The sequence below is a fragment of the Microtus oregoni genome, unplaced genomic scaffold, assembly GCF_018167655.1.
Source record: "Microtus oregoni isolate MIOR12 unplaced genomic scaffold, Mior012 000015F_ref0000493, whole genome shotgun sequence".
NCBI classification, from domain to species: Eukaryota; Metazoa; Chordata; class Mammalia; order Rodentia; family Cricetidae; genus Microtus; species Microtus oregoni.
In genome coordinates this window covers 22984975-23008753 of record NW_024543074.1, presented here as the reverse complement: position 1 = coordinate 23008753, position 23779 = coordinate 22984975, and the positions used below count along the sequence as shown (strand labels likewise).

At 52.0% G+C, this 23779-nt stretch overlaps 1 protein-coding gene across 4 annotated transcripts in view; it reads right to left on the bottom strand.

The window, feature by feature from the left end:
• Positions 1-23779, bottom strand: part of Rph3al (rabphilin 3A like (without C2 domains)) — a 143357-nt gene that overhangs the window by 5468 nt on the left and 114110 nt on the right. For all 4 annotated transcript variants that reach the window (XM_041664388.1, XM_041664387.1, XM_041664386.1 and 1 more), the window contains one exon: positions 18240-18414. In XM_041664388.1, coding sequence (XP_041520322.1) covers positions 18240-18414 — 175 coding nt within the window. The remainder of the gene's footprint in view (positions 1-18239; positions 18415-23779) is intronic.

Genomic DNA, 23779 nt, shown 5'->3' with positions numbered 1-23779 from the left:
CCTGAGAGGGCACTGAGGCACCATCGGAGAAGTGCTGGGCAATGAGGGGAATTCTTGTGGGAACAAGGGGAGGAAATGGACCCTTCTGCCTGGATCCAGGGCCTTTGTGTCTTAGTGTATGTTACCTTCTGGCTGAGGGATTCAGGTTAATAGAAACAAGTAGCCAAAGCTGGAGCTGGCTAACCATTTTAGCCTGAAGAGATTATTAGGCAGCACACAGTAGGTAAGGTCTGATAGCAACATAGTGTTCGCCTTGCTTTGTCACTCCTGTCAGTGCGACCACCGAAATGGGACAGGATGGCCTTGGATTGCTTTGTAGGCAAGGATGACTTTGAATTATGGACTTGCCTTCCTCTACCACTTACATGCTCGGTATTTGGGTATGTGCCATCATGCCTAAGTTTCTGTTTGCTTAAGGGTGTGTGTGTGTGTGTGTGTGTGTGTGTGTGTGTGTGTGTGTGCGCGTGCGCGTGTGTGTGTGTGCGCGCGCGCATGCGCACACGAGTGCAGGTACCCATAAAAGCCAGAGGCATTGGATCCTCCTGAGGTTGGAGTTCTAGGAGGTTGTGAGCCATCTGACATGGGTATAGAACTGCACTTTGTGCCCTCTACAAGAGCAGTACCAGGCTTGACACAGCCATCTTTCCAGCCCTTGCCATGCCCAGTCTTATGATGCTGGGCCCATACCCAGATCTTTGTGCGTGCCAGGCAAGCACCCACCAACTGGGCACTCGCCAACCCCCCTTCAGCAGAGGTTGAATCTGTTCCCTCCTCACCATCGTCACTGACTTCCTTCCTCCACCCGAAACCTCTCCTCATCCCGCCAGGATGACTGTCACAGTGTCAGCTCTCCCTCTGCATCGTCAGGGTGTGCCAGCCAACACACATCCTCTAGAGGGCCAAGCCCACAGTCCTGTTCACCAAGAGGCTCGTGTGCATCGCTGAGTGTGACTATGTGACTGTCGCTGGCCTTGCTTCCTCTGCCCCAGCCTCTTCCCCTTTGCTGCTCTGCTTTTCTCTCTCATGCCACGGGCAAGACTTCTGATTTGGCCTTTTCTGGCAGAACCAAGAGGAAGTGGGGGTGAAGAGAGATGGGGGTGGGTTTACACGCCCCTTCATGGCTCATGAGAGTCGTAGGTAAGAACCTGACTTACGTTGTAGTTCCTTTTCAGGTCTGAACTGAACATGAATCCACGGAGACCAGATCCCAAAGGCATCGTGCTGCAAACACGCTGTTTTGACTCATTGCTGGGCTGACTAAACACTAACCCCACAGGGCCCCAGTCACAGGAGGTGGGAGGCCGGCAGGAAGTGGGCTGCTGTTAAAACACCTGGAGCAAGTAGCTCCCTGTGTTCCCCTTTGGGGCAGTAAAGGAACACAGGATGGGAGCTTGCTAATGGGGGTAGGACAGTACCTAGGAGGAGCTGGTGACTAATACCCACACTGGTCTCTCCGGCAGACATTTATGCGTGATCTATCAATGCTTCCTTACCTGGAATATTCCATCTTCCTTGTGACTGATCTGGGGACTTTATAGTTAGGAGCTGGGCTGGGCACAGGACTCTGAGATGCGGTGTGACAGATGCCAAGGGGCTCAGCAGGGACGGTGGGATTGGATGTCCCAGGAGCTGGTTATGGTGTCATCCCTTGCACTCTGTCATCTATGGTACATGTTCCAAGAGTAGGCTTGGGACAGGCTCAAGGTGCCAGATTTATGAAGAGTTGTATGTCTTGACCAAAAACTGCACAGCCCTGGAGGTGGGGGAGGGTGCCTATCACCTTATCTCCAAGGGCACCTGTGCTGTACAAGGGTTAAAAGAAATCACAAAAACAAAACAGATCCCAGAAAGCTTTCCCCAGTTACTCTCATCTGAGTCGTTCTTTGTCTCCTGTGAACCCCAAAGGGATCACAGAGCAGGGACCATCCGGCTGTCCCAGATATGAGTGTCTTTCAGGCATACTGTCCCCTTGCACGGCCTCTTTGCTCCTTCTACCCAGGGTTTTAAGCTGGGTCAGACTCTGGTATCAAGTGTGTGTGTGCATACACAGAAGCCCGAGGTTGGCACTGGATGTCCTCCTCTGTCACCCTCTACTTCTCTTTTAAGACTCAGTGGCCAGGACCTGCCCATCGCCGCTGGGTTTACAGGTGTTTACAGTGCTGGGTTTACAGGTGTGTGTCACTGCACCAGCTTTTCACATGGGTGCCAGGCAGCAGACCTCTGGGTCCCCAGGCTTGTGCGCAAACACTTTGCTGACCACGTGCCCAGCACTGTGCCTGGGGGCTTTAAGCTGGGGCTAGGCTGTTGTGCTAAAGACTCAAATCCCATCTCCAATCTGCTCTCAGGAAGCTAAAGGAGGCAGCGTTGGCCGGTGGCTGGTCACTTACAGTCACTAGGGAAAGAGACCCCGAAGAGGCTGAGTACACGTAGGTCTCACAGGTATGTCACCCAAGTAGCCATGGCTTCTTCCTGTGGTTAAGAAAGCAGCCTTTTCTTTCTCCTGCTCCCATAAAACCCAAATCTCGGTTAATTTGCCACCAGGAACCAGTGCTGCCTTCCCTCCGAACTGCCTGGAATTGCAAACCTTCCAGAATCTAAATGAAGTTTTCGGGCTCATAAATCTTTGGCTTCTGCGCTTCCATCCTCTACAAGATGCCAGGAGTGGCAAGGGACCAGATCTGGGTCAGGTCGGGAACAAGTGCTGTATTCTGCCATGCTTTGGCTTCCCGCCAGAAGGTAGGAAAGCCCTGGGAGACACTCACTGGTCTGAGAGCCTGTGGGATGTATCCTCTCCCGCATAGGGCTCCCCCACAAGGCGGGAGGGGGGGGCTCCCATCTTGATTTCCTTCACGGCCACCTGACTTCTGACTCCACTTACTGAAGGCCCTGGCATCCCTGAGATTTCCCCATCATGCTGGGCCCTCATCCTCAGCAGCGGATGGGCAGCTTAGAGCCAGCCAGGCCTGTTTCTCTGGGGATGGGCAGTTTTATCCCCCTCCCAGCTCATTCTTGGATGGATTTGCAATTTGACTGTCACCATGGAAACTCTTGAGTTTTGGTACATGAGGCGGGGTGTGGGGGGGGAACTCTTCCTTTTTGGAAAATCTCCCTTGGATGTCTCATAGGACACATGTGGCAGCTGCTGCCCTGTCAAGCCACCTAGCTGGGATGGCTCAGGGGACAGGGGTGGGGACTAGGGCCTGGGGACCTCTCCCCCAGCTCTGCTTAGCCATCACCTCTCTCTATGCTCCCAGGGACCTCTTCAAGATTCATGGCAAAAACCCAGAGACCGACCCAGCAGCTCCCTGGGTGTGAGGTCAGGCCAGTAGCAGACAAGCATCTGCTGTTACACTCTGATTGAGAGATGGGGACACTTTCCCTCATCCTGGACCACACCACATCCACCTGCTGGGTGCAAAGATGGCAGCAGGCTGTGAGCTTGGAGCACCTTCGGGAGCAGTGGCTGTTCTGCTCCAAGGAGCCCGAAGTCTCCAGAAGCTATGGGAGTTAGGGAAGTAGGGAGATATTTCCAACATCCTGCCAAGAAGCGGCAGATGGTGGAAAATTTCACATACTAAAAACAACAAAAAATATTTTTAACGTAAAGGAACGACAACCAGGCCTTGGGGAGGGCACAGGCACCCCCTGTGAGTCCTCCCGGGCTACCAGGCTGACATAGCCCAGATGCAGTTGACCGGGATGGCTGTGGCACCCATAATTCAAGAATAGGTGTGTGTGTGGGGGTCCCTGTTTTGGTGGCAGCAGCCGGGGCTCCTGGGATGCTGAAGGGGGGCTGCTGAGGCACAGACTCGGGTTTGTGTCCTGCTGTCACTTCCCAGCTGTGCACCTTTAGGCTGTGCTCAGTGGGGCCATGGTTGAATCATGGTTCCCTTCTAGTGGCTACGAGCATTCAGAGAGAGCAGGGGCCTACATCAGAGGCTCACGGCCCTAGCATGGAGCTAGTTTCCATGCTCTGGGCCTGGGCCCACTTCACAGGGGTGAGGCTGACTCTCCTGAGGGAGTATGGACGCTCAATCCATGTTTCATAGGAGGAGGAGAGCGCTGCCTGCCTTCAGGGGATGTTTAGAGGCTGAGCTGGGATCTAAACCCCTGCCCATCTCTGGGTGGGATCCTCGCTCTCCCACCTTGCCCAGAGCGTACACGGCCACCATGTTCCTGTCTTACCTCTCAGGAACCCTCCTGCTGCAGATAGCTGGTTCGTCTCTCTCTCCACAAAGGGCTCTTCTGTGGCCTCTGAGTTTTTTGCTGCCAGAACTAGGGGCCCTGGCATGGGGGAGGCTGTCTCATGCATGCCCACTGCCTTGGCTTGAACTCTGGTTCTGCTTTGAATAACTCTGGGCAAATACCTCACTCTGAGACTCAGTTGTCTCATCTGTGAAATGTACAGGAGGAAGAAGTGAAGGAGCAATTCTCAATAAGACTTGATCCAGCAGGGAAAAGAAATACTATACAAGCTGATGGGGGGGTCCCTTCAACCCTTGTTTCTACTGCCCAGAGCCCTCCGTCCCAGGAACAGAAGATATAGCCCACCCATCTGGCTGCCTCCACTTCCTGCTTTTCCTGCTCTGACCTCACCTTGCCAGGAGCTTCCCCAGGGGAAGGCCAGTTTGTGACCAGAATCCATTTCCTTCCCTGCGCCTGCCCCAGTCCTAGATAAAGCCACCTATTGATTGTACTTTGAAAACCTTTTCAGGGGGGGTGGGGGGGGGCAGTTCTGCATGGCAGCGAGGTCAGCAAGGGGGTAGTTCACCAGGCCAGCAGGACAAATGACCTTAGAGCCCCTAGATCACCTCATATGCCTCCCTGGAAGTCAGTCAAAGGGAAAATGCCAGGTCTCAGCCTGGACAAGGGACTAGGGTGGGAAGCCCCTCGCCATGGACATAGGATAAGTGGGCCCCGAGGGAAGCATGCTGCTCTTGGAGATGGGAGGGGAATAGTGAGCTCATCCTCTGGTTTGTCCCCAAGGCTCCAGCCAGGAAGGAAGATGGCCCAAGGCTGGGGGGAGCCTGTTCTCCCAGGAGGGCCCGTTGGCAGCCAGAAAAGGTTCAGTGCCTACTTGTCCTTTCTTCTTGGGACCAGGTGACAGGATGTCATTGTATGCTTCCAACTTGACCTCGTGTGTAGCCAGGGGCAGTCACATGACCGCATGGAATACTAGATGAGGTACTGGGGTGTTTCCTTCCCTGGTACCCCTTCCAGGCTGACCCCAGACAGGAAGGAGCGGTGGGAAAGCACAGAGCTCACTGACGAGTCCGAGCTGGGGCAAGATGGGGTCCCAGTGCTGGCTTATTCGTTCACATCGATTTTAATTTTCTCTCTCCTTCAGGCTCACAGACAGATAGGAGGCACCGGCTAATGAAGATAAATCCACAGATCAATAGAAATGTGGTTGCCGGTGTGGAAACCCTGTGGTCCCTGACCTCGAATGAGGAGCTCTGGAGAGGAGATGGATGGGTAGGTCCAAGAGCTGCTCCCTCCAGAGAGAACGGGATACAGAGGATGGGGAGGGCATGACAGCGTGGGAGAAACAGCGTTCAGGGAGAGAAGTCAGAGAGAGCTCCCTGAAAGAGGAGGGATTTACAAATGGATGTCATTTAAGCAGCTACAAAAGTAGACCTGGGTTATGCCAGGCCTCCCAGACAGAGTGGAGGGACAGTCAAGACTGGGCAGTGGGCTCTTTATGGATCAGGAAGCTCTTTGGCAGAGGCCCTGAGGAGGGTGGGGGGTGATGAGCTGGCATGGGTATGCTCTGCTCTGTTAGGGCACAGGTGACTGCTCTGGTTTCTAGCGGACACAAAGCAGGAGTTTGTCTCTCCTGCCCTTCTTGGTTGGCAGGTGACACAAGCCTTTGTTTCCTTCTGACTTCAACTTGTGCCTCTTCCATGGATGTATTATTTTGAAAATGGTCTCACTGGGGCTGATGAGATGGCTCAGCAGGTTAAAGGCGCTTGCCACCAACCTGATGACCTGAGCTTGAGATTCAGGATGCTCATGATGGAAGGTGAACACCCGGTCCTGTGAGTTGTCCTCTGACTCCACACACAGGAATAGGGATAAAGAAAACTGGATTTTGCCACGTGACCTAGGCTACTCAACACCCTCCTGCCTCAGATTCCTAAGATGTGCATCGCCACGTGTGTTCTCACACCCTTTTAAGCCTCTCTCTCTTCTGGGCTCCATGTGTGAGGAGTTCCCTCGGGTCTCTGTTTCTATCATCTGTCTCTCGCCCTCCACGTTTAGAGGATGGGACACCTGCCTTGCCTGGATCTGATGAGTCCTCTGGAGGCAACCGAGGCAGGACAAGCCTCTTCCCTGGTGAGTCGTCTTCTCTGCCCTGCTCGGGGGTGGGGGGTGGGGTGAGGAATCAGCTGGGCACCCTCTGCGACGCCAGCCTTGCTCTGGCATGGGCAGGCAGTCTAGGAGAGGAACTGTGTAGAGCAGAGTCCACACTGTTTCCTCCGGGGCTTTCTTGGAACCAGGAAGGCGGGAGGCCTGGCTCACTCACTTTACCCACATTCCCAAAGGCCATCCAGTCTGGAGCGTGTGGAATTAAGTTGTAGGTTTAGCCAGCAAGGCAGATGGGCGGCGGCAGAGGGTTATACTGTGCTGTGTACAGAGAGCTCAGCCCAGCTGGCCCCAGGGGCGGCTCTGTACCCCTGGGCTGCACTTGAATCAGACACAGCTTCCACAAGGGCACGGCACCTCAAGACCTCACCTTGCATCTGGAATTGACGAGTCCGCTGAGTCCATCATTGGGTTTGGGCAAATTAGAGGCGACAGCCATGCCCCTAACCTTCGTGGTGTGGCTAATGAGGGCCTTCTGCTCTAGGAAATCAATTTCTAAGCCAGCACAGACGTTGGGACAGGAAGGGGGCTACTGGGGGGAAGGAGGAGGCATGGAGAGGAGGCTCTTCCCTGTTTCCAGTCCCCATTTTGAGACTGCCGTTCAGCAGAACCAAGGGCTCAAAAGGCAGGATGAGACCATATGCATGGGCTTTCCTTCTAAGCACAACTATGGCCATGGCCAAACAAGAATGGTGGCCTCTGTGTCCCCGAGAGCTAGCTGAGACACAGCCCCAGAAGGCTGCAGGCATGTTCCTTCGCCTCTGTACTTAAGACTGCCGCACACGCTATTTGGACTCTGTATCCTGTGTTCCCTCCTATAAGTGAGCAAGCGCAGTGCCCATTCCAGACTGTCCTCTTGACGTTCCAGAAGTTCCAGCCCCCTTACAGACTACCATGAGCAACCCTGAATCCATGCAACCGGAGCTGCTGACTACCACCGCTGACTTCTGTACCTTCTACCTGCACAGGACAAAAGCTACCGGTCCTAAGCCCTCTGCTGGACTGGTAGAAAGGCAGAAGATGGGCAGCTGGCTCAGAGCCAGGGGTTGCCTTTGGTGAGGTCACAGTGGGCTTGGGAACCGGTTTCTCCTCCCAAGCCTCTGACATTCAAGTCCCCCGCCCCAGCTGAGGCAAACTTTGTTGACACAAATGGCAGTCCTGCGCTAGGAAGACCAGGGCCAGTGACTTGGAGGCACTTCTTAGATGGCTCACACTGGCTCTTCATCCTCTCTCTGATTGGACCTTCCTGGTCTGTATGCCCTTGTGTATGTTTGGTAGCTTCAGATATCTTTACATTAAAAAAAAAAAATCCCAGTTACCTCCCACAGCATCCCAGGGCCATAAAATCCCTGTAATGAGATGGGACATGGCAATGATGAATGATGGTGGCACTGGTGTGTGTGTGGGGTGTGACAATGTTAGCTGACACACAGAGGCTGGCCTTCACTGTGTGGGTGGCCTCTCTGATCTTCACATTGCTCTACGGCCTGGCCTGTTTAAAATTCCTCTGTTAGGGTCCTTACCCTTGGAGGGGTCCTTGAACTCCAAGATAAGAAAACTGGAAGAGAACAGACCCTGACCTAGCCCCTCCACCATCATCCTAACCCCACAGGCCCCAAGAGCTACAGGCTGGCCCAGGGAGCCCTGGCCAGAAGGCTAGGGAGGTGGCTATGTAGTCTCCTCTATGCTCACAGCAGGCACAGAGCTGCTATGGGCAAAGGCCATGTGTCAGAATTAGGTGTAGGGACTCACATGTGATATGGCCAGGCCCTGCCTTCTACTACAGCGAACTAGGTGGCTGACATGGGAAGCCATGGGGGTCTGCTCATTTTTCTTACAACGCGTGCCCTCTGTTTTCTTTCTCTTCACAGAAAGACAAACCCCAGAGGAATTTCTACTTTTCTTTTTCCTTTGTGGTCTGGCGCTGGGAGCCGGGGCCTGGTGCATTGCAAGGTAAGCACCCCACCATTGAGCTGCACCCCAGGTTCCCTCCTTAGTAATCACGCAGGGCAATACTGGAAGACTGACAGAGACCACGAGGGGGGCCGCGGACTGGGGCAAACCAGAACACTCCATCACCGAAAGGAGAGGCTGCCACTGTCTCTGAGAGGGCGGCATTGGCCGACCTTCTGAGTTTTAAAAGACAAGCCAGAACTCCATTTTTTTTTTTTTTCAAAAAAGTGAGAACCCTCTGCAGTTAAAATATTTAACAGTGCATTTTAAGCAGCCAGCTAGATCCAGCTAGCTCTGGTCACACCCTCACCAGACTGTGACCTGTGATACAGGCAGAGTCTTAGTCCCCAAGGACAGGTGGCAGTCTCCTTTCATCTGGGGCCCCAGCACCTAACATATCCTTCTAGGCACTCGGAAGGCTGTGGGGGACTCAGGTACCAGGTACAGGACAGTTCAGAGTCCACAGAGGAAGTGTGTTACTGTGTGTGTGTGTGCGCACGCACTCCAAGGAGCTTCCAAAGCGCTAATTTCTCAGGAACAGAGAAGGGAAGGAAGGAGGCATAGCAACAGCTGGCTCTGGGCAGTGAGCAATCCTGTCTGAAAATAAAACATTTTACAATCCACAACCGAGGCTCATTAAGAATGAATGGATCGACTGGTATAAATAGCTTGCTGCGTTAAGAAGTCAGGAAGCGGCATATGCGCTCGATGGAAAATCAGTGGCTATGGAACCTGCTTATTAGCTCAGTCGGCTGCTGCTCTGTGCTAACGAGACAGAGGTCACAGGTTCAAAGCCTCACGGACCGTGTGGCTTTCCCAGCCTCAGGCCACAGTTACCTCCCCCGCCCCAGGACTGGAGCTAACATGGGGGCATGACAGGAAACACACTAGTAGCCCACAGTTGGCTTCCCCCAGTGTCTGGTACAGCAGATCCCTCACTGTAATATCCAGCCTCCCCCAAACGCCTTCTCTGACTAGCAGCTCACTACCCTGTCAGCTATAAAACCCTCAGTGCTGTGGCTGGATGGTAATTAATTGGAAGACACTGGGTGCCATCCATTATGTCTGACGGCGGCTGGATGCTTAAAGGGTGCTCTGGGCAGAAATGAGGGACCAGTTGCCTCCCTCCTGATTGTGGGTGTGGGTCCATGAGTGTGGATGGGATGCAAGCAGGTACAGAAACTTAGAGCATGCAGACTTAGCCTGAGAGGGAGTGGCCAAGAGCACAGACAGGTAGAATAGCTCTGGCTGCCCTTTTGCCACAAGACCCCCTCCTTCAGTAGCCTGGCAGTAACTCCCTCCCTTGAAAAGCCCTCTGAGCCATCAGACAGGACAAAGCCAGCTGTGTGGTGATGGAGACAAGAGCTTCACTAGGGGCTGCACTCATGGGAAGAGCCTGGTCCTCGGCCCTCGGTGCCGCAGACAGGCTACGTGACCTGTGCGACATCCCTCCTCATCCATCACCAAGAGTCAATTTCACCGTCTGCAGCTGCCTTGAGCTTCAAATGAGATAATGACCATGATTCACAGGGTGCCCTGGTCAAGGCCAGCTGCAGCCCCAGTGACTTGGCTTCTCCAGGAGGTGCCCTGGTCAAGGCCAGCTGCAGCCCCAGTGACTTGGCTTATCTCGGAGTGCCCTGGTCAAGGCCAGCTGCAGCCCCAGTGACTACTTTTCTCTAGGAGGTGCTGGCCCCAGGGGCAGACAATAAGTCAGCTGAGGGAGGGGGCGGGCCACCCTGGAAAAACTCTGCAGATCAGCTGAGACACACTGCTCACCCCAGATGGAACCCCAATGCTTGCTTCCTCAGGACTCCAGATCCCTCCTGCTTCGGTTCAGGATCTAAAAACATTGCTTAAAACCTGGTAGCTGATGAGGTGGCATCAAAACCCCATTTTTTTTCTTCTTGAAATTACCAAATGGAACAAATCCAAGACCCTGAAGTACTTTCTAGGGTAGATCTTGAAGGCAGCCAGTACATCATCCAGAAAGAAATGCTTGGATCAGGTGGACCGGGGCTGGGGGGAGGTGGAACCAGAGGATTCCAGAGACAGGCTTCCTAGAGAGGGAACATACTAGCCTCTGAGCTTCAGGGAGCTTCAGGCAAATGCAGCTGTGCCAAGCCCCGGCCTTTTTGCTGTCTGCCATCTCTAAGGGGATGGAGAGGCAGAGAGTATGTGTATCTTGTGGGTGGGGGAGAGGGGTAGGCGCTGCTGAAGGAGCAATGAGCCATGAGCCCTTAGCACTGGCTCTGCTGCTTGAAACCAGGTGGTACACAGTGGCTGGTTCCATTGGCCCTGGGGCTGCCCTCGGCCATGCGTGTCCTTGCAGCCCTCTGGGGTGAGAATCAGTGTCTCCTCATAGATGAGGCTCCCCGGAGTCACTAACAGGCATCCTTGTCTCAGCTCAGTACCCAAGGCCCAGGAGGTCAGCCCACATGTCCGACAGCTGTCCCCAGAAGGCGACATCTACTCCACCCCTAATATTCCCAACGACTGACTGATTTTGAGACAGGGTCTTACTGTGGTGCCTAGGCTGGTCTTGAACTCTGTGGTCAGATGATCCTCCTGCCTCAGCCTCTTGAGTAGCAGGGAGTAAAGGCACAGACCACCCCATCCGGCCCACTATTTTATTCTTAGCATTTAGGTCTGTAATGTGTCCCTGCATGCACACGGAAGTTGAATCCCACTAGCTCTGGTTATTAAATCAATATGCCTTTTCCCTCAGAGCTGAAAAGTCCCTATGTTGGGCTTTCCATGCCTTCTTGGGCCTATTTTACCTTAATTCCCGTCCATTCATCTATTTGTGTATTCTATAATAGCTACTCTAAGTTCCGCACAAGCTTTTAAATTGAGACATAATTCATACCCTATAAAGTTCACTCTTCAGGGGGAATACAATGCAGTAGTTTTTAGTGCAGTCATAACACTGGGTAATTGCCAGCACTACTCGATTTCAGAATATGTTCATACTCTGTCCTCACTGGCGGTCTCTCCCCTTCCCCCCATCCTCCCCACTCCCCGGCGCATTCATCTTGATGTCTATGGGTTTACCTAGCCTGGTTATTTCCTATGAAAGGGATCATATAATGCGTAGCCTTTGACTCTGGCTTCCTTAACTTAGCATGAAGTTTTCCAGGCTCATCCATGTTACAGGACGCACACACACATTTATATTATCTGTCTACACACACACACACACGCACGCGCGCGCACACGACGCACACACACACAGAGGTAGATCTTATATAACTATAAAAAATGGAAGAATTAAGGTTTTTTTTTTCCTTTTTGGGACAGCGTCTTGCTATGTGGCCCTGGTTGGTGTGGAACTTGCTATGTAGACCAGGCTGGTCTTGAACCCACGAGGCTTCCTCTGCCTCCCGAGTGCTGGGATTAAGCACCTGGCACAATTGAGGAGTTTCACCTGATTTTCTGCTCAGGGCTCATTTTTTTTCATCCTTTTTGTGGGGGGAATGTTTGTTTCCCCAACCTTAGTTCATGTTGGAGCTCAAAAGCCCAGGGATTTGGAAGAGTTGAGTGAAGCCTAGGGTGGGGCTGAGTCAACAGGATGAACGTTCTCCTGAGCAGAGACCAGAGAGTGTTCCACCCCACTGCCCTCACGTGCACGCGCTGAACAAGGCAGCTACCGGGGGCACAAGGGTCACCAGACAAGACTTGTCAGGACCTTGATCTCACTCTGCCAGCCAGACATTTAAGCAAAACAATTTCTGTAGCTTGAGGCGCACACCCAGTCTGTGGTACTTTGTTACAGCAGCCGAAGCATACTAATACAATAACACTTTAATTTTCTTCATGCTGGTCCCTAGAATTTCCATTTAAAGTCTGCTTCCAGGCATAAAATAATTTCATGTTGCAATTACAAACAGGTCTTCTTACTTCGGCTTTTAGTTACTCAGTACGGATTAAAGCTACTGATTTTTAAAATTGATTTATCTTTTTGTTTTTTTTGAGACAGGGTTTCTCTGTGTAGCCCTGGCTGCCCTGGAACTTGCTCTGTAGATCAGGCTGACTTCAGACTCAGAGATCTGCCTGCCTCTGCATCCGAAGTGAGCGCCAGGACTAAAGGTGTGTGCCATCACCACTCAGCTAAATTGATTTATTTTCAGTCTTGTCAATTTCTAGATTTTTAAAATTAATCCTAGGGCTTTATTTGGAGTTGATTGATTGCATACATTGGCTACAAAGAAGGTAGATTCTTTTGTTCACTTCCACTATTAAGAGAAAGCTGCTTACTTCTTGCTTTACTGCATTAATTAATAACTAGCAAGGGGCAGGAGAGATGGCTTAGAGGTTAAGAGCACTAGCTGCTCTTGCAGAGGACTTGAGTTCAGTTCCCAGCACCCACATGGTGGCTTGCAACTGTCTGTAACTCCAGCTACTTGGGATCTTACACCAAATCTGGCTTCTGTGGGCACCAGACACACTCACGGTACACAGATACACATGCAGGCAAAACACTTACATACATAAAATAAACCTACAACAAAAACACGTAACGAAGGCCAGAGCATAGGTGTTGGCAGGGGCACTTGCCTCGTTCACTCAGGGCCAGGGTTTATCCCAAGCGCCTGACAGAAAAACGCGACACAGAACCATACAAGGCCAAACTCTCAAATAGGATCAAATGGTGGAGAGTCTTAATTTGAATTTTGATTGAGCATGGCCCCAGGGCTTTATCGGTTAATAAGATTTGCTTTTGTTTTTAGACACAGGCTTACTCTGTAGCTCAGGACAGTCTTGAACTCAGAGGCCTCCCGCCTCTACCTCCCAAGAACTGGGTCCCCTCTAGCCGCTCCTGGACCAGAGGCATCTGTGATGTAATGAGAGCATGCGCCACAGGGCCTGGCTTCAGGAAACAATTGGAAAAACAGGACATCTGAATTAAAATCGGTAAATAATAGACGTAGGGAGAACTACTCGGCTGTGGACAGAAAAACGATGAAATGTTTTTCCTCCCTGTGCATCGGCCCCGATTAGAACCCTCAATAGTGTCACCAGCAGCAAAGATGCATAGCCTCACTGCTGCAGCGTAGATGGCTAGGTTATTACATGGTCCCGAGCTTCAGTTTGCAGCTTCCAGGCCGAAAGATAATTCAAGGTAAAATCTAGAAACAGTAAGGTCCATTTAAGAGAACAATGAGAACATACCCCAATGCTCATGGGATTTTACTCAGCCACAGAAGTGAAGTACAACCTAGATCCAAGTAGAAGTAGCTCATGACCTTCTTGTGACAGGCTGGCATGATGGCACACACCTTTGATCCTATCATTAGAGACAGAGGTGGTCAGACCTCTGTGATTTTGAAGCTAGCCTGATCTGCACAAAAAGTCCAGACTAGCCAGGGCTACACAGCAGGCTAGCCAGGGCTACACAGTGAGGCAGTCTCAAAACAATCAAACAAATGTGACTGCAAAATAGTGATGGAGGCACTGGCCAGAAAGAGCCTGTTTCTGTTCCAAAGCAAACTGAAACGCCTACATTCAGTGGGTGTTTGGTTAAGGTCTACGGTATAAGGACAAACAGAAGACGTTACTGGTTTTCATTCCTTGCTGAATTATTCAACTTGTATTTTTATATTATTAAAAATTAATAAAACCATGGAGGTGGAAGGGAGGGCACCTATCTCACAAACATCTATTAACTCCTAGATCCCTGTGCATATTAAAAAGCTTGGGGCCAGTGAGATGTCTCTGTGCACTTGCTGTGCAGGGCTGGTGACACCCGTGAAAAGGTGGAAGGAGAGATCACACCCCTCCAGCCTCCGCATGCGCATCGTGGCACGTGTGCGCTTGCACACACAAATAGCGTACATACGTGCATGCACACAAATAAAATTAAAACCAAAACCATTCCTAACCCATCGCATTGTTTACCTCTACATTCCCAACAGGGCATGAGAAAGGAAGTGAGAGAGGACTAGGAGGTGAGCAAGAGGGGGTGGGAGACATAGGTGCTGGAGCCCAAGGCTTGGGATCGGGGTGGAGGGTGAGGAAGAGGGTCACAGACAGGCTGAAGATGGGGTGAGATGGGACTAGCCTCAGCTCCATGCCTGTGGGAGGAAGGGTGACAGGAGAAGGGTGGCCTGGAGTCCCTGAGGCAGGAAGAGAACTTCATGGTGAGAGCAGGTGGCTTTACCAGCCTTCAAGCATCTCTTGGGTCCACCTGGCATCTCATGGACCAGAGGCGCCTGTGATAGAATGAAAGCCCCCTATGGCCTCCTTTGCAGGCTCAGGCTCGCTCAGTTGCTCGCCTATCTGTGGAGCCTCTCATCTACCTTGCTCCTGTGCTATGTGCTAAGGCACTGGCCTGCTGAGGACACATGTGGCCTTGCCACAGGAGTTTGCAGGGTGGTAGGAATGGGACCCACAGTGATGGCTACTCTGACCCCTCCTGAACTCAGCCCAATCGTGAGGCTGCAAGAGCTATGAACACTAGCTGGCCCTAGGTCACAGCCAGAGCTGTGAGCCCAGCCAGCTGCCATGACCTTGGGCACCTGATGGTGTGCTAGGGGGAGGGTGGGAAAGTCCCTTTCAGAACTGGAGAGCACCATGGGGATACAGTCTTTAGAGGACCGGACAGATGAGACAGCCCCATGCTATACTCCCACGGCTGCCTGATGAGGGCCCTCTGCTCCCTGGAGTCCAACAGACACGGGGGCCAGAACAGCAGCCTCTGCCAGCTCCCAGGATTCCTTGAGGCAGGAGTGACAGCACCGTGCCCATAGGTTGCCATGAACCTTGCCTTGAGGTTTACATGAGCTACTACAAAGACACAGGAAGGGATTGGAAGCTCCCTCATCTCAGTCCATAACTCAAGAATGTCCTTAGGTTAGCCGGGCGGTGGTGGTGCAGGCCTTTAATCCCAGCACTCAGGAGGCAGAGGCAGGTGGATCTCTGGGAGTTCAAGCCAGCCTGGTCTACAAGAGCTAGTTCTGGGACAGGCACCAAAGCTACAGAGAAACCCTGTCTCGAAAAACCAAAAAAAAAAAAAAAAAGAATGTCCTTAGGTAAGGATGGCTCCCACACACCAGCTGGTCTAGTCTCACTCAGGTATAGTAGCCGAGGTTACACCCTGTGAGGACATGGCCAGACCTGGGGTAGTCAGGGGACTGCCCTCAGCCAGAACGCAGAGACTAACCAGAGCGGGTCCAGACACTGCCCAGCAGCGGCCACAGCGGGTCCATTCGCAGCTCTGGCCAACCCTGCACTGTGGTTTCTATGCTGACAGGACTCTCCTGTCCTCTCCTAGGCTCTTCTCTGCCTTCCGAGTACAGCCCTGCCCTCCCCAGCACCACACACCCTAGGGCGTCTCTCAGTGTGGGCACAGATGTGATCACCAGCAGCTTTCCTTCCCTTCCCTGCTTGCTGCCTGTGGGCCTTCATGCTGCAAGTCACTTGGGGACCACGGGGCTCCAACAGGCCTGACATAGCAGCCTGAGGGCTCTGCCCCTCATCACCTCAGAGGGAGAGTCAGTTCCTGCAGAGAGCCTCTATGCTGCCTCTCTTCCAAGTGTGCGGGAATGCTGGCCTCCGCACCTGTGCAGTCAAAAGGCCACCTGTGTCTCCACAGTGGAGGAGGTGCTGGGAGTGCACCTGTGTCCAGGATATACGTGTGTCTGTGTGTATGAGCATATATGCCAGTCTATATGCAAGTGAACATATGTGTCTGTGACTGTATGAATGTGTGCACCTGTGATCATATGCATGCATATGTGCGCACCTGTGATCATATGCATGCATATGTGCGCACCTGTGATCATATGCATGCATATGTGCGCAACCTGTGATCATATGCATGCATATGTGCGCACCTGTGATCATATGCATGCATATGTGCGCACCTGTGATCATATGCATGCATATGTGCGCACCTGTGATCATATGCATGCATATATGCGCACCTGTGATCATATGCATGCATATGTGTGCACCTGTGATAATATCATATGTGCGCACCTGTGATCATATGCATGCATATGTGCACAACCTGTGATCATATGCATGCATATGTGCGCACCTGTGATCATATGCATGCATATGTGCGCAACCTGTGATCATATGCATGCATATGTGCGCAACCTGTGATCATATGCATGCATATGTGCGCACCTGTGATCATATGCATGCATATGTGCGCACCTGTGATCATATGCATGCATGTGTGTGTGTGGTTATTGGAAGCAGATGTGTGGTGAGGACTCTACAGTGGGCACTTGGGTCCTGTCTGTCCACAAAGGCCTCTTCACAGCCATCCAGGGCAACATTCTGAACCTGCTGGTCCATTTGCTGCCATTTCTGAGGTCACATCCCCTTCTTTAGACTGTGGGATAAGGATATATCCAGAGAGCATGTCAGGATGGAAGATGGTTACTTCCTCAGGTTCAGTGGTCATGACATCTCTGTGAGACAGTGTCCCAGCCAGGCTGCTCCCCAAGTCCCCCTACATTCAAGAACAGGACATACATACATGCTAGGTCTTCCCCTGCAGCCCTGTGCCCCGCTCACCCGTTTGTGGCATCAGAGAAGCTAGATGCCAGGGAGAGCTGCAGCAGCAGGATGGAGGGAGGGACGGCTGTGAGGAAAGTGCCAAGGGACACAAGGGCGGAAATTCCCTAAGAAGGGACAGCGCGTGCCCAACACGGTTTGTTTGTGAGGGCGGCTCACAGGGGTTTCACCTTCCGAGGCCTGCTGCGTAGTGACCTTTACTTTTCTATCACAAACATGTGTTACCCTTTTGATAAGGAAAGAACAGCCTACAAGACATGAAGACAGTCGGGTCATCTCCCAAAGCCCTTTCAAAGCTGCTGCCAGGCCTGTGATCTTGAGGCCACCCTTTCTGAGACAAGCCACCAGCAGGTGACCCCTCTCCCATTGGGCTGAAGTGTGGCCACTGCAGGGCAGAAGCAGCCAGACCCAAAGGGGAAGGGTCTGCCCTAGAGCCCAGCTCTGCTCCTCAGTCTATGTGGCTATAAGATGGTGCTACTGAAGTCGGGTGGTGGTGGCACACGCCTTTAATCCCAGCACTCAGGAGACAGAGGCAGGCGGATCTCTGTGAGTTCAAGGCCAGGCTGGTCTACAAGAGCCAGTTCTAGAACAGGCTCCAAAGCTACAGAGAAACCCTGTCTCGAAAAACAAACAAACAAAAGATGGTGTTACTGAATATCTACTTTGAGAGCCTCCTGCAGTCTCTGTGAGACAGGGACTTTGAAAATCAACCAGAAACACAAAAACACCCACAAGACAGCAGGAGCCCTCTACAGCACCAACTGCCATCATAGCAGGACACATTCACCTCTGGACAGCCACCCTGACACCAAGTCACCCTGCTCACTAGGATCTCCCACTCTTGAGAAACAAACAGGCGAAGGGAGGAGGTACTGCAGGCCTGAGAGAGACGATCCCAATACTCCTGCTGACTCCCTAAGGGTTGACGACTCCCTAGGGAGATGCTTGCCTACTGTGTACAAGGCCTTGGGTTCCAGTCTCAGCACCACAAGCAAGAACAAGACAAACACTGGGGCTGGAGAAATGGCTCAGTGGTTAAGAGAACTGGATGCGTTTCCAGTGGACCTGGGTTCAATTCTCAGCACCCACATAACTCAAAACTGTCTGTAACTCCAAGATCGGACACCCTTGCACAGACATACACGCAGGCAAAACACCGATGCGCACAAAATAAAAATAAACAAAAGCTTTTGGAGTGACAAGCCATTCCTGCAAAGAGCCATGGTGCTGCTCTTGCACCTGAGTTACTGCCTTGCTGGGAAAGCAATCCCAGAAGGATCCTCTCTGACTGCCTCTACTGAGCAAGAAGTCACTGCACTTGTGATCAGAGATACGCTCTGTTCAGGAGCAAGCTGGAGCTGAGGACTCTGGGAGCTCCACGGAGAACATCTTACCTCTCCCTCGGGCCCAAGTATAGACACGGGTGGCTTCAGCGCTCTGAGGCTGGGGTTCTGTGGGCTCCACGGGCAGAGGTCGGAAATGGGGATCATCAGCCCGGCCAGGGGTCTTCAGGGGCAAGATGTACTTGGGGAGCCCTTTGTAGAACCAGGCCCCCGACCTCTTCCAGACCTGTGAAGGAGAGACACATGCTTAGAGTACAGGAAGTGGCACTGCCTTGCCCCTGCGTGCTCCCCTCACACAGCCCTGCTGCTCCTCATTTCCTGCTTGTAGGGATGTTAGGAAAACCATCCATTGCTACTGTGTCTGTCCCATCACCCACCAGAATCCAAGAGCCTGCCTAGCTACTTCCTGCCCAGCTCAACCCTTCTCCACTTCTAGTACACAAGCAGGAAGTTCCTGACTCATCCACCTGGGCTGGGCCCCCCATCGCCAGCTGCCTCACCAGCACCTTCTCTGTCTCTGAGGCTGAGGCTGAACAGGACAGACCGATCCAGTCTTAAGCAGCTGCAATCAGCTGCTCCAGTGCCACTCAGTCATGGATCCTCCCACAATCCCATGTTCGAGCTCCAGCTTCTCAAGGAGAATGTCCCCATCCCCACTATTCTAAGCTAGCTCCCATATAGCATCTCTCTGGCTCACATCATTGTCTCTCAGCAGTGTCTCCGGCCTGGTGAGGCTGCTCCTACAGCACAAACATATTGTTTCCTCCTCCTTTTCCACCTCAGCTTTGTGCTTTTGAGGGTCCCAGCCTCCCATGAGCCCCCCTATTCCATGCAGCCATCAGGGCCTCTCAGAGCTGCTGGGAGGGGACAGGTAGATGATGCTGGCTGGGTCCCATCTCTTCCCCCTTGGAGAAGAACTAAAGTGGGAAGAAGTGTAAAGAAAACAGGGATGGTTGAGAAGGGTACTCAGAAAGCTGGATGAATCCCTAGAAGTTGAGGGTGGCCACCCTTGTTCAGAACAGGAATGACAGTTACGGAAACCTCTGGGAATCCCTCTGAGTCCTGTCATCTCCAGGATGGCTCCCCTGGCTCCCCTTTCTTGCTCATTGGAAAAATCAATGGCAGGAGAATCAAGTGACTGAAACGAGGCTGTTTGATCAAGGCACAACCAACCACAGATCCCATGTGTAGCACAACCAACCACAGATCCCATGTGTACTGGCTGCAGTGTTGGGTGACTACCAACCTCTCTGAGCTTTGCTCGTTTCATTGGTGAAGCAAAGTAAAGCTTGCTAGGCTGGGAGTGCCCAGCACTGCGTCCAGCACCCCACACGTGCCTTCCTCCTAGAGTTCTGGGAAGGGTGACAGAGGGCTTAAGGAAAAGCCAGGCTAGGCCACATCACAGTATCTGGAAGCTCTCCCTTGAGGGATTCTCTACAGACACGGAAAGACTGGAATCTCCAAGAGCCTCAGATTAGAATTCAGAGCAGCAGCTGAGATAAGGCCCCCCAAACCCTTGATACCTACTTCAGGAACAGCCAAGAGCTGCATAATCTCTTTTTCTGTGACGGGAATGTGCTTAGATTACTGAGTAAGGAGGACTGGAGCGGGGGAGGGCTGGGGTCACCTTCCCAGAGAAAAGCCAGGCTTGGCCGGTTCCAGGCAGACATTCAGAGTCAGTCCTGGGGCCGTGGCCCAGCTGTTGTGTGATGCGGACCTTCAGTGTCCCCACCAGCAAGCAGATCTGGGGTGGCACTGTCTCACAGAGTGGATCAGACTCGTGAGTGGACTGAAGACCTCAAAACAGGTGCCCATAGATAATGGTTGTCACCTCGGTCACCCTGTGTGACAAGCACTAATGATGTTATCCTCCAGGGGCCAAACATCCTATTTAAAATGAAGAGCTGGAATCAGAATTCCAGGGCTGGCTGACTGTGAAGTGGCTTCTTACTCCCTAAGTGTCCACGGAGCCACATCTGAACTGTGGCATATTAGAGTAAAAGCTGAGAAAGAGAGGGGAGGAGGGAAAGGGAGGGTGGCAGAGGCACGAGCACACTGTCCCAGGCCACGCACAGTTGGGAAGAACTAGGATGTCACTGAAGGGCTTCTCCGAGCCTTTAAAGAACAAATGCGCTCAGCATTCTCCAGCTGGACAAAAGCACACACCAGGCTCTCTACTTAGAATCTGCCTGGTTGGCTTTCTAACTACCCACCCTCCATCCACCTTATACATGCGTGCATATGCACGTGCGTGCACACACACGCACACACGCACGCACACACCACTACCTCATCCTTATCCCCACACCCTTTTTTTTTTTTTTTTTTTTGGTTTTTCGAGACAGGGTTTCTCTGTGGCTTTGGAGCCTGTCCTGGAACTAGCTCTGTAGACCAGGCTGGTCTCGAACTCACAGAGATCCACCTGACTCTGCCTCCCGAGTGCTGGGATTAAAGGCGTGCGCCACCATCGCCCGGCTTACACCCCTATCTTTACCCTATAACTCACCCATCCTTATCCCGCACTCTCTGCACCCACCATCCTTATCCAGCACCCCACCCCATCCTTACCCAGCACGCAACCTCACTCCTCACTCCCATGTCTGCTGCAGAAATAGAACGATAATACGCTGACCACAGCCAGCGCTTGCTGAGGGAGGTACAGACGGTTCTCTCAGGCAGACAAGAGGTCATGGGACTCCCAGGTCCAGAACATAGCACAGTGTACATCACTCAGCCACTGCTGCCTGTACAGAAGGGCCTGCCCTTGGATGGCCCTGTTACAGTTTTGTTTCTTAGGTGGTGCTACGGGATGGGACCCAGGGCCATGGGGTCCATGCGGAAAGCATGCTAGGCAGCACTCTAGCACCGAGGCTCACCAGGGCGTAGTCTCTCACCCAACACAGACCGTGGGAGGAATGTTCTCTGGCATCCCTATGAGAAAACCTCCCACGTTTTGATTTCTCAGGACTGGAAACTACTGCGGTTTGAATTCTTGTCTTTTCTCTGGAGAAAGCTTGATCTCCATGTACGGTGATTGCATTCAGTGGTAGGGCCTTTGGGAGACGGATTAGGTGTGGTCCCGGAGGTGGGTCCTCTGCGGAGGCGTCAGTGGCTTTATCAGAGGAAGAGGAAGCTGTGTCTGCTGGCCCGGGCCTGTGATCCTAGCAGCTCAGGAGGCAGAGGCAGGAAGATCTCTAGTTCCAGGCCTGTCTAGGCTAGAGTGAGTTCAAGGATAGCCTGGGCAATTTAGACTGTCTCAAAATTAAAAACAAAAAGAGGGCTGAGAATATTGCTTGGTGGCAGAGTGCTTCCCTAAGCCTCTGGGTCTCATCTCTAGGACCAAGGGTGGAGTGCTGATCTGGCAAGATGGCTCGGGGTAAAAGGCACTTGTTGCAACCTGAGCTCAATTCCCAGAACCCATGTGATGGTGGGAGCAGAGAACTGACTTCACAAAGTTGTCCTCTGACCCCCCACATGTCCTGCAACACCTGTGCCCCCTTCTCTCTCTCTCTCTCTCTCTCTCTCTCTCTCTCTCTCTCACACACACACACACACACACACACACACACACAACTTTAAAAATCTGGGACTAGAGAGACGGCTCAGCAGTTAAGAGCACTTGCTGCTCTGGCGGAGGACTCAGGTTCAGTTCCCAGCACCCACGTGCTGGCTCACCACCACCTGTAACTCTAGTTCAGGGTGTACAATGCTGTCTTCTGGGATCTGTGGGGTCCTGTATGGACACGGCATACATACATACATACATACATACATATTAGCAGCATTCATGCACACAAAATTAAATAAATTTTTGTAAAAGGGGTCGGGGAGCTGGTGAGATGGCCAAGTCTGAGGACCTGTCCCACAGTGGAAGGAGAGAGCCAACTCATAGAAGTTGTCCTCTGACTTCTCTATGCATCCTGTATGCAAAAGAAAGCAAAAATGCAAAACCAAGTCTCGCCACAAGACACAGCACGGAGGCCCTCACCAGACACAGGCACCTTGCTCTAGGAATTCCTAGTGCCTAGAAAGGAGCCAAAGAAACCTCTGTACTTTACTAACTGCTCTGTATCTCGGGTGTTTTGTTATCACAACAGAAAACGGACCAAGACAGTAGTGCACACTGGCCTAAAACCCACAAAGCACAGGAATGGAATCTCCTTCCCTCTTCTCAGGGCATAGAGTGCCAAAAGTTCCTTGAGGAAGTTGATCAACCCCAGTTTTCAGATGGAAAACTGAGGCTTCAACAAGCTCAGCCACTTGCCTAAAGTCTATGCAGCATAATCTTATTTTTCAGACAGGGTCTCATGCATCCAGGCTGGCCTCTTCCCCACCATGTATCACAGCAATTGCTCTGTGTTAATAAGAAATGGGAGCCAGGCGGTGGTGGTGCAGACATTGTCTTTAAACCCAGCACTCAGGAGGCAAAGGCAGAAGTATCTCTGTGAGTTCAAGGCCAGTCAGATCTATAGAGTGAGTTCCAGTACAGTCAGGGTTACACAGAGAAACCCCGTCTCAAAAAACAAAAACAAACAAACAAACAAACAAAAAAAAACAAAAATGGTCTCCACCAACACATCTGTCCCTCACCTCCCAGATCAGATCGGCTGTGTTCAGGTTCAACCTGATGAATCCAGCCCCTGCTGCGGACATTGGAACTGTTCCTGCTCTTTGCTTCCTTGGAACCGGGCTAGGTCTCTTCACAGTGTACCCATGAATTCATACTGGCTACAGCCTCAGATCACGCTCAAGGACCTAAGGCATCTCTCCACCTTTAGATGAGATGCCTCACGAGAGAACATCCACCCCGTGCACAGAGACACAGGACAAGGACTGTACCTTTGCTTAGGAGCAGTTTCCATGGGAGAGGCATTGTTGGGTCTTGAGGTCACCGAGTTTTTTAAACAGATTTTTGTATGTAATTTATTTTTATTTTATGTCCATATATCTCTGTGTGAAGGTTCTGAAATTGGAGTTACAGGCATTTATGAGCATGAGGGTGCTTGGAATTGAACCTGGGTCCTCTGGAAGAACAGCCAGTGCTCTTAACTGCTGAGCCATCCATCCAGCCCCTCACCCATGTCCTTATTGTTGACCAGATGGACTTACTATTTCAGATTCAAAGAGGGATGAGAGGAAGCACTCAGCAGTGTGCTGGTGAAGAGCGAGTCCCTGGGCATCTTCCCAGTGGTGCCCACTCCAGCCCTCCATCTGCTCCCTAGCACAGCTACCAGAAGCCACGCTTCAGTTCCACCATCTACTACAACAATCCATCTATCCCACCTCCCTTCAAAATACTCGCAACCAAGTGCTTTATGAAGATGGGATAAGAGGCTACAGAGATGGCTCAGAGGTTAAGAGCACCGGCTGCTCCTCCAGAGGTCCCGAGTTCAATTCCCAGCACCCACATGGTGGTTCACAACTATCTACAATGGGATCTGGTGCCCTCTTCTGGCATGAAGGCATATATGCAGGCAGAACACTGTATACTTAATAAATAAATACAATCTTTAAAAAAAAGAGAAAAAATGAAGATGGGATAAAGAACACAGGATCTGAAGTACAAGGCTGAATAGCTTACAACTGCCAGG